At 37.4% G+C, this 10040-nt stretch overlaps 1 protein-coding gene across 1 annotated transcript in view; it reads right to left on the reverse strand.

Moving 5' to 3' along the window:
* MSH3 (mutS homolog 3) overlaps window positions 1-10040 on the reverse strand; it is a 112913-nt gene that overhangs the window by 95828 nt on the left and 7045 nt on the right. Inside the window, exons 6-8 of the mRNA XM_009697857.1 lie at window positions 9768-9885; window positions 8307-8452; window positions 7142-7308 (exon numbers count right to left, since the gene is read on the reverse strand). Of these exons, the coding sequence (XP_009696159.1) occupies window positions 7142-7308; window positions 8307-8452; window positions 9768-9885 (431 nt within the window). The remainder of the gene's footprint in view (window positions 1-7141; window positions 7309-8306; window positions 8453-9767; window positions 9886-10040) is intronic.

The raw sequence follows: 10040 nt of genomic DNA on the forward strand, positions 1-10040 counted from the left end.
ATTAATATCACTAATTGAGTGAAAAAAATGCCACAAATACAGCTCCTGAACACAGCATGTTTTCCATGCTGCTTGCAATCACATGAAAAATAATATACCTTCGAACCAGGTACAAACTTCTGGGGAAGCTTATCAGGGCATACATCTTCACTTTTGCCTGGAGGGATTTACCAAAACACATGGACTGGGCAAGGTGTGCAAAGGCCAGCTCTTACTGTAACAAGCAATGTTAATATTTATCTAATATATCACCCAGGTTAACAAAAGTGTTCTGCACTGCATTTAGACCACAGTGCCTTCCAACTGCCTTCCTATGTTTTTCTAGTGACAACTCTGCACACATAATGGAACAGGAATTTCATCTAAAGGATGCCATATGCCTGTGTTGTATCCCAAACTGTGAAGGGCAGTAAGTTAGGCAATGGTAAAGAAACAGACTTTACACATGAGCAGTTTGTCAAAAGTGATTTACGCCCCATGCTTCCCTTACCTGCAATGCCATAGGAGACAATAATGAACTACAATATTGAGAACAGCATGTTTCATGACTGCAACAAGATTAAATCACAAAGAGCCTGTCAAACAATTCTTTCAGGTCATTACATGATTTGATAATACCGTTGTGTTTGTTTGGGTTTGTTTTTTTTTCCCCTGTCTATTCAAAACAAGTGAGCTACGACATGACCAATATTCTCAAAGCAGCTCTCCATACAGCTGAGTTGCCCAGGCCATAAATTGGATTATTAGAAGTGCAAAAAGCCTCTTTAGTCAGTAAACATCTGTTCACTGATGCATTTGGGTTTTGTATTTACAGAAAATAGCTCGCACACTGGTTTTGTACTTTACTTTTTTCCTGCTGCAAATTTAACTGCTTGTAGCTTCCATTTATACAAAACATTCTCAGGATGTTTGTCACAGCTTGCCTTTCACTTAAAAATCCATGGGAATATTACAAGCTATACAAACCATGAAACCACTAGTTTTTATGATTACCAACCCTTTAGATACTTTTCATTCCTCCGTTCAGCAATTTCATTTGCAATACTGTTTACTCTTGCTGTAACCATTTAGTGTCTTGTTTTTGCCACTAAAAGCCTTCCCGTCCTTGCTTACCTACAAACCTTATGAGCTGAGCTACATAAATACATGCATGTAACTGCTCCTTGTTTAAAAAAACAATGCTCAACATTAATTACATGAATGCAACCTCTGATCTGAGCAATCATCAGCCACATCTAAAGGTCCACAAAATTAAAAGAATTTTATATTCATTTACAAGACATTACTGAGTTCATTCCAGCTGAGTTTCCACTCCTTGATTGGTGACATAAATCCATAACTCTATCCATGAGAGCAATTAGCAATGAATAGCACTATTGACCACTGCATGTAATAAATCTGCTGTAGCTCACTCCTATACACTTTACAAGTCAACTTAAAAGGACAGTTGTACTTCTTATTTCAAGGAACCCAAAGCACTGCTGTATTCTACTACAGCACCACACATATTGAAACAAAAAAGCCGAAAGACATTCTTTATCTCTGATGAACTACCATTGGGAGGCAGGATGACAAGAAAAAACAAACCAACAGTCAAACATCACCATCAGCTATGCCACAGCTAATGCTCTGGGCTGGTAAGAGATGATGACAGGGCTGAAACTAGGGAATAACACACTGGTGGAGCAATGTGGGTATCTGAGAGACCATAATTGACACGAATTTAAAGGCAGAAGTCACTGCTAAAGCAGAGAGGGCATCAGCACTGCACTGGCTCACTGTAAGCAGAAAGAGCTTGAAGTGTTATTTATAGAGGTCCTTAAACACAAAGAAAAAAGGCCTGCATTGCATGTAATGATGGAGGATTAGCTACTTGAGGGATTCAGCCCAGGAGTAATTCAATCATACCAGTGAGCAGGGAGGATGATTTTAGTTCTCAATGGATTTGAAAGAGAAAGGAATTCCAGGGAGCAAACTCCAAGCCAAAGGCAATACTGTAGTACTCAAGCGAAAATAAGAAACCTGAATGCCATAATCAGAAGGAAAAAAATCTTAGACATATTACAGGGGAACAAGTAGGAGATCTACCTGCAGCCTAAAGAAAGTCGAGTCCTCTATTACAGGCCCAAGCTAATAGGAGGAACACACTATGCTCTGCAAACAGAATAAAGTGAAAAATCTATCAGCATAGACAAGAGGCTAGTTACCATATCATCCTGATTTTAGATTGTTGGCCAGACATCAAACAAGACCTGTAAAAAAAAAAAAAACAAACCAGCGCAGACTTGGGCAAAATGATGCTTTGGATTGAAACTGAAGTACTTGCAATTGTTGTGTTTTTTACATGGTGTCAAAGAATGCTACAGAATAAAACATTACATGAAAAAGGGCAAATGGAAAAAAAAAATATAAAGAGGAGCACTGGGGTACGTTTAAGATGCACGTATTTTTCAATGAAACAAAAAAGGGGTACTCGAGAAGAACAAGAACAACCAAAAGGAAAAGCAGCCTCAAAAACACTTCAGGAAGACTAGTACAGGCTAACTTTTAAAGCAGCCAATACATTAAGGACAATGGGTACTGCCTCTTGACTAGGAAGAGCCTGGAGTACAAAACAGAGTGTTCTCCTGTAAAAACATACATATTTTTTGAGGGCAATAATGTTTTCTTGGTTTTCTAGAAAGAAGGAAACTAAAAGTGTTAAAAAGATTTTCCTCCAGCCAGGCCAGCACTTGCAAACAGATGTTACTAACAGTTTGGGAACAGAACAGCACCCACCAGAACAGTTTGTTCTGAAACAGTTCCCGTAACCCACTTTTAACTTACGCTTTGCTTTTGAAGGAAGGCTCTCCACCAAAACTGACCTCCAGTTCCATGTCCTTGAATAGTACTTTCTAGTCATTAAATCTGTCTTTGAGTAGTACTTCCTAGTTATTAATTTCTATGGACAATGTCTGTCATAACCTTGGCAATAGGAGCATTTCATTTATCACCTGAAGCAGCAACATGCTAGAAGTAAATGAATAAAACCATGCCACACATTTCAATACACTTGCTTCCATGAGTTTTAAATTACCAAAGGGGAAAGTTTATAACTTGTAATGCAAATCTACACCACAAATTAAACTATTTTTTAAAGCTTACTCAGGTTAGCAAACACCAGAATTTAACTGAAATGGTTAAGAAAATCTTACAAAAAGATGCATGAGTCTAACTTCATTTAAATCAGTGGTAGAACACCTATTGATAAAGGCTAGGATTCTCCTCCTGCAAGTATGCAAATTAACTAAACTAGCTTCATACCAACTGACTTAAAACTCTATTGTATGAACAAATCATACAAACAGCTAGGTAATATCACTACAGTAGCAATTAGCTTTGCTAACTGCTCATTAATTAATGTCCATGCCCAACTTAGACATGAAGAACTCCAAAACCAGGACCAAACCTCCCACTTACCCTGCAAACTGCTCTCTGGGCACAGCTCAGACTGCAGCTCTTAGCTCTTAAAACAGCTCTGCTGCTGCTTCAAGTCATTTGTGAAATTACTATGAAATTTACTTCATTCTTCCTATTGCGAGACCCTGTTTACAGCCACATATAAATGTGTGAAACTATTTTCTTCACTGATCTGCAGGATAAGCAATATTTTCACTATCACTGTACTGCAGAAAACTTAAGAACTGATGAGGCCACTTTCTATTGTGCATTTTATTTGCACTTTCATTTCTGACTCGAAACTCTACAACTATTTTACATTAATCCACAGAAATAATTTCTACCATAATGAAGCCCTCCTTAGGCTGAAGTAGTAGCTCTTGGTTATTGTCAACTAGATTAAAATACTAAAACCTTTCTGGTGACTTACATGGCTCTTGTTTCCGATAGACACAAATTTAGAACAGCAGTACTCTGCCATTCAGCTGTTTTTTCCTTCTCTGACAGGTATTCCTTTGATGTAAATTTGGCTGTGAAAATGTACACAATAGCAAAAAGAGAAGCACCAGTAAACAGTGTGAATGACATAGCTGAGCTTGGATGTAGCTGTGGTGGCAATAAGAAGAGAAGAAGAACCAGGAAGCACAGCATTCTGTAAGGAGGAAATATGTACGTTATGTATGTTTTATTTTTGTAGAATAAAGGCAGAGATGTGTACACCAGTATATAATATTCACATTTGGTCACAGATAGGGAGAGAGATATTTTGAAGGAAAGCATGCAGATACTTTCAACTCGGTCAATATGATCAGGCATTGAACCAGATTATGACTGCTCTCATAAAGCTGCAGTGGTTTATCTGGACTAAAATTTTTTTTTTTTTAATAACCATCAGCACACTCTTTGTGCTGGAGGAGACCAAGGCAACATCACCTTGGTCACTCAGTGCGAAGTTCTAATACAAAACATGCAAAACCAAATCATCCCCCAAGTTACTCAGACAACTCTTGATGCAATTCTTACATGACATGGGCATGCAATGAGCAGAAAGACCCTTCTCTTCTCTGCTCTCAACCACTCCAAGCTGTACACCTCCTGGAACCATCTTCTCTTCCACCTGTACCCTGCTCTATAACTTCAGTGGTTTTCCACTGCATTATGAATACACAAAGAGATGAGGAGCCTTTGTGAAACACAAGATCTAGTTCCCATGGTTTTAGTCAGAAAGGTCTTCAAAAAATGATAGAAATTAAACCTCTCCCAGCTAATCGATAATTCTCACCAGGAGTTATTAGAAAACAACAGACAATGAACGAAATTACCAGGTAATGGACAATAACCAAAATTAAGTACTCTAGACCACTCAATATGCATTAAAATTAAATTACTGTCTGTATAAAAGCAATCATATAAAAAATGACGCCTAGTTAAAAGCATAAGAAAGCAGCATATTGGAACCACTTAAATTAATACTAAATACGTCAGGGCCCTCTAGTGGTTACACCTTTGATATGCAAAATCCAAGAAGAATTGGTTTTAAAATAAGGCTACTCAACTGTACTAAAGTAATGCGTTCTCTTTTTACTGTTCCCATGTAATTAAGGATGTTTAGGGCTGGAGAGCTGTGTACTAAAATACCAGAAAGGAGAAAAACCTACAAACTAATACCTGTTCACAAAATGAGCTAATTGGCAGTATTTTTTGTTCTTAATAGAAATAAGAACTTAGTAACATTCCCAGCTGTGAACAATCAAAAAAAACCAAAAACCAAAAAACCCCAAACAATTGCTCTCTCAAACCTGCATCAGAATTACCTTAATGCACAACCAAAATACTTGTTTCTGAAAAATCAACTTGCTTTTTTGGTTTATTACACCATTTTACCTTCCTCTGGTTCCACAAAACTGTCAGTGCACACCACCAGCAACCAAAAAAACAAAGCAAACAAATAAAAGTAAGAACTGTTAATCTTCATCATGGTATATTTAGAAATATTTTGGGCATACTCCTATAGAATTTATTTGCAAAAGAGAAAGTCAACAAGAGTAAAAGGATTAGCAAGGCAAAAATGTTTATCTGTTGGCAACTGGAACAGGTTTGTTACTTCCTAATCCGGTATTTTATCCGCCCAAATCTTAACCAGCCATTTTACCGCAAGGAAATACATTGATACTGCTTGCTTAGTACATCTATTTAGAGTTGACCTTTTCAACTGCTTTTGGCTTTGCAGTTCATACATGAGCTGAGGAAACACAAGAGCCTACTATGACAAGAGCATGCTTCACTACAAGCAGTAGTGTCATAACACCACCGAACGATGATGAATACACCACTTTCACAAGCCACATTTTCTTAAGACGCCTAACACCAAATCAGACGTTTTCAGTCCCTCCCCTCAGTCCTGCTTCTCATATACACGTGGGCTTGAAAGCTTGATAGCCAAGTACAGCAACATCTGTTCAAGTTCCTACAATGTGCCACAAATTCAGCTTTTCCTGATGAGATGACTGCCTACCCACCACTTCATGTCAATATTTCTTTTTTCTTATAAAAAGGGATGAAGGAGGATTACACTGGCAGGTGGGGAAAGGAATGCCTGTGGAGCAGATTGATTAAGGAGCTCAGCTGTCTGGAGCACTAGAGGAAGCTACAAGATGATGACTTGGGCAGTTTAAGTGAAATACTCAAGTTGCAGAGTTGATTGTCTGTCAGGTGGCAAATATTCATGTGACCGTGATGCATTCGCCTATCTTTACAATATGGGAGGGTGATGATATTCGTATCTTCCCCCCACTACAAAATTTTGCCTATGTAATACATTCCTTTTTCTTTGGCTTTCTTTAGCTTCAGTTTTGTTAACACATAAAAGAAAAATATTATCTTTTTGACTAGTTCATTCAAAACAAAAATGCCAAGCTCTAAGCTAGCTCCCTACAGCTCAAAGCTGCATGGTTTTACCAAAAATAGTGAAAAATCCGTATTTTCTCACAAAAACTGCATCTGCAAGATTTCGCAAGTTCATTGCGTATGTACAGGGGATTGCTTTATCCTTCATCTATCAACCTACAAACTACATCCTATTCTGGTTTTATTCCACAGTAAAACTGATACAGAAAACAAACTTACTCCTGAAATACACAAAGAGAACCCAAAATACAAATAGATGATCAGTCATCATACTTCCAAGTCTGTATCTAAGTTCAAGATAGTGTAATAGGACAAACAGAATGAAATACCAGTTGCAAAGGTTTTCCACACTTATCCACATTAATAAAAAAAAAGTGTCATGCCTTTTAGAGATCTTAAGACTACAACAAACAAGAAAAACACCACTTTCAGATCCCAGAAATAAGTCCGAGAGCTCTGAAATAAATCCAACAGATCACATCATTTATGAGTGTGGGAGCAAGACAATCTAAATGAAAACAACAAACATTTAGGCACGCAAATCTTTCATACGTCAGAGACAGAAGCCATGAATTTCAACCTAAATACAATTTGAGTGCACAGAACTCAGTGGGATTTGGGGAATTTTCAACTCAACAGCAAACTACAGCCATTCTGAAACGGGCCGTTAGAGAACTACATATCCATGCTTGCCTCTGAATTGAAACTCCATCAACAGTTATGCTGTAATTAAAAAAAAAAAAAAAAAGTAAAAAAACCCAAACAACAAAATCAAAAAAATCCTCATAGAACATACCTCATGGAGGTTATAGTGCTGATGAGCTTTTCAGATTGATCTGACAAGCTAGACGGAAGTATTATTTCAACCGGCTGCAGGCGCAAAACCCGACTCTCTAATTCTAAGCGAGATGCACAGTCCCGAAAACTGTCAAAAATTACTTCTCCAGTAGTTGGTTGGATTGCCTGTCAAATTAAAAAAAAAGAAAATTGAACATTTAAATTTTCAGGGAGTTTTTCAGTGATGCAAACTGTTAAGCCAGAAAGAAAATTTACAGTGTATAGCACAAAATTATATAGCACTCACACACTTAGTGAAAGTGGCAGATCAAAAAATATAATTGTGTTTTTCAAATCTATGAAATGGTAATAACTTCAGAAGACTACTACAATTTTGTCTTGGTAAATGATAACAATACCTTAAAAACGTAAATATGCTCTTGTTATCATCAGTCCATCAGTGCTCAACTTTTGTTACTAGGCAAATCTACACAACTGGAAGTCTACAGAAGGCACAAGCAATTCAGTCTCGAAACTAACTGTCCTCCTAGCACATGCTTGTATGGTTCTCTCCCAGCTGCAATGTGACATTCAAACACAAGCACAATGAAGACGCTTTTAAATTAATGAACTACCAGCAGACTAGGCTTCAGTTATCACTGTGTTTTGCCAGTTAAACAATCCTGGTTTTATTCTTCACCATAAAAGAGAATACAAATCTGAAGTATGAACAGTAAAAAAGCTTAAGTCTCTTCCTCTAAATAAGAGTATTTTGCAGAGGAAAAAAGTAGTCATAAGCTTTAAAATACTGACCCTAAAAATGTTTAAAGTTAGTAAAGCATCTGAACTAACAATTTCCCTGTATTTGGTTAAAACACAGCTATGTTTTCAAGTGATAGGGCAGCAAAAATAGTATCAGGAATATTCAACAATCAACTCCGGACGTCTTCTCTAGTTATCAAATATAAAGCCATCACTTTCACATACAGATGATATCTTACCTAAACTGCACCTTGTTACAAAAAAAAAAAAAAAAACCACAAAACCCCCACAAAATCTTAAATTCACGACTGTTCTGTCTTTTAGAAGATAACCACCCACCTCTCAAAAAAACCAACAAAACAACCCCAAGAAACCCCCACATGAACCCTAAAATACTGATTCCCCTGTGAAAACTAACTTACCATAATGCCTATAACAATGTCACCTTTCTTCCTGTCTTTTAAGTTTTCTCCATTTTCACAGATACAGAGGAGGTAGTTATCAGGGACATCTGTTGCTACCTCTTCGACATCTACAGAATCATCTAGCTTCAGCAAAGGGTTCACATGTAACAAATGTTAAATAAAAAAAGTACAGAAATTTTGGTGGATTATTCACAGGTCCTTCAAGGTCTAAGTCCTTCTCAACTAGATTTTGTGTTGGGTCTTCTAGACTAAAGGTCTATTTGACTTTTATTAGTTTGACTCCTATGATTTTGGTGAACTTCAGGTGATTGTCAGCATGAGGACTGAAGTCAGCAGTTGTCTTCACAGGACAGACAACTACACGATGCACAGATTTCATCAGCTCATGCAAAGGCCATCTTTGACTATGTCTGTGGGTCTTGCTGTTCAAGCAAGAGCAGCTATGTCAAAAGTTAAACCAGCCGCTGATTCTGCACATGGGCTGCTCCACCCTGTCATTTTGACTTCATATCCACAAACCAGATGCACCTAACAGAAAAAATTAAATGTGCTAGGTACACAACAACTCAAAAGCAGGCAACACCCCAAGTTAAACAAAAGTCTACATCTTAGCAGGAGCATCAGGTTAGTTGCATTGAAAACTTGCTGCATATTTATCCACAAGGTTGGGTCATACTGCTGAGCCTGCTTTCATCAAGTTTGCCAACCATTACAAGAGAGTCTGTAAATACACTGTAAGTTTTCCAATAAAATCTCTGGACTGTGTTGCCTGCTTCCCTGACCTACTCCTTAAATGAAACTTCACAAACATTAATCTAACAATCTTTTCAGCTCTTGGTATCTAGTAAGTATCAGTTTGAGAAATTAAAGAAAAAAACATGAGGTAGATAAGGCAGCCGATAGGAAAACAAAAACTGGAAGGAAAGAAATTATGAAAATAACTTCTCTGGTTAAAAGCTGTTTCTATCTCATTTTTGCATTTTCTTTGTTACAACAGTCAGGAGTTAATTACCTAGCTAGATTTTTAACAATCCATTGATTTTATCAGCTTCTTTTCACTTAAAGCAAGTTGTTGACACCAAACAGTCAATTCTTCTTCCTTCACACCCTCCTGAATCACTAATGCTATGCATTCTCAAACAGGTGAAACATCTAGTTGAAGACAAGACCTACAAAACACTGTGGACTTGGTAGGTCCACTTTGACTTCAGAAAGCAACTACAGTAAACACAGGCTCTGCTGTTTCACAACAAACCTAAAGCCCTGAAGAGATTAAATTCTTTACATAGCCAGCACAATGTTTTACCACAACATAAAATTAAAGGAAATTTATTTCCTGCTGCCAGTCTTGCGTCAGCCACTAGCTTCTCATGTTCCAACTAGGTGATAATACTAGAACTATGGCCTCTCATACACCAAAGAATAGAGCCTGAAACCAAATTTATTTGAAAAGGATATCTTCTCCAATAAGCGTAGACTTAGTGTAGAGAGCAGTCAGTTTCCGGCTGAAGACAGAGCTTTTATTTTCTCCAGCAGCCTTCAGTGCTGCCGTTTCCATTTGTTTTATTACTCCAACCTACAAGCACACAGACAAGAAACAAAGTTAGCTCTTTGACAATAAATGATTTTTTTTTATTATTATTGTATAAATTCAGCGATCTTTTAAGTTGTGCAAACAGCAAGTGCATCATTAAAGCTAAGCAGGAAGGGCAGAGGCTAACAACAATCCCC

Source organism: Cariama cristata, unplaced genomic scaffold (genome assembly GCF_000690535.1).
Source record: "Cariama cristata isolate BGI_N322 unplaced genomic scaffold, ASM69053v1 scaffold16793, whole genome shotgun sequence".
In the NCBI taxonomy this organism is placed as follows: Eukaryota; Metazoa; Chordata; class Aves; order Cariamiformes; family Cariamidae; genus Cariama; species Cariama cristata.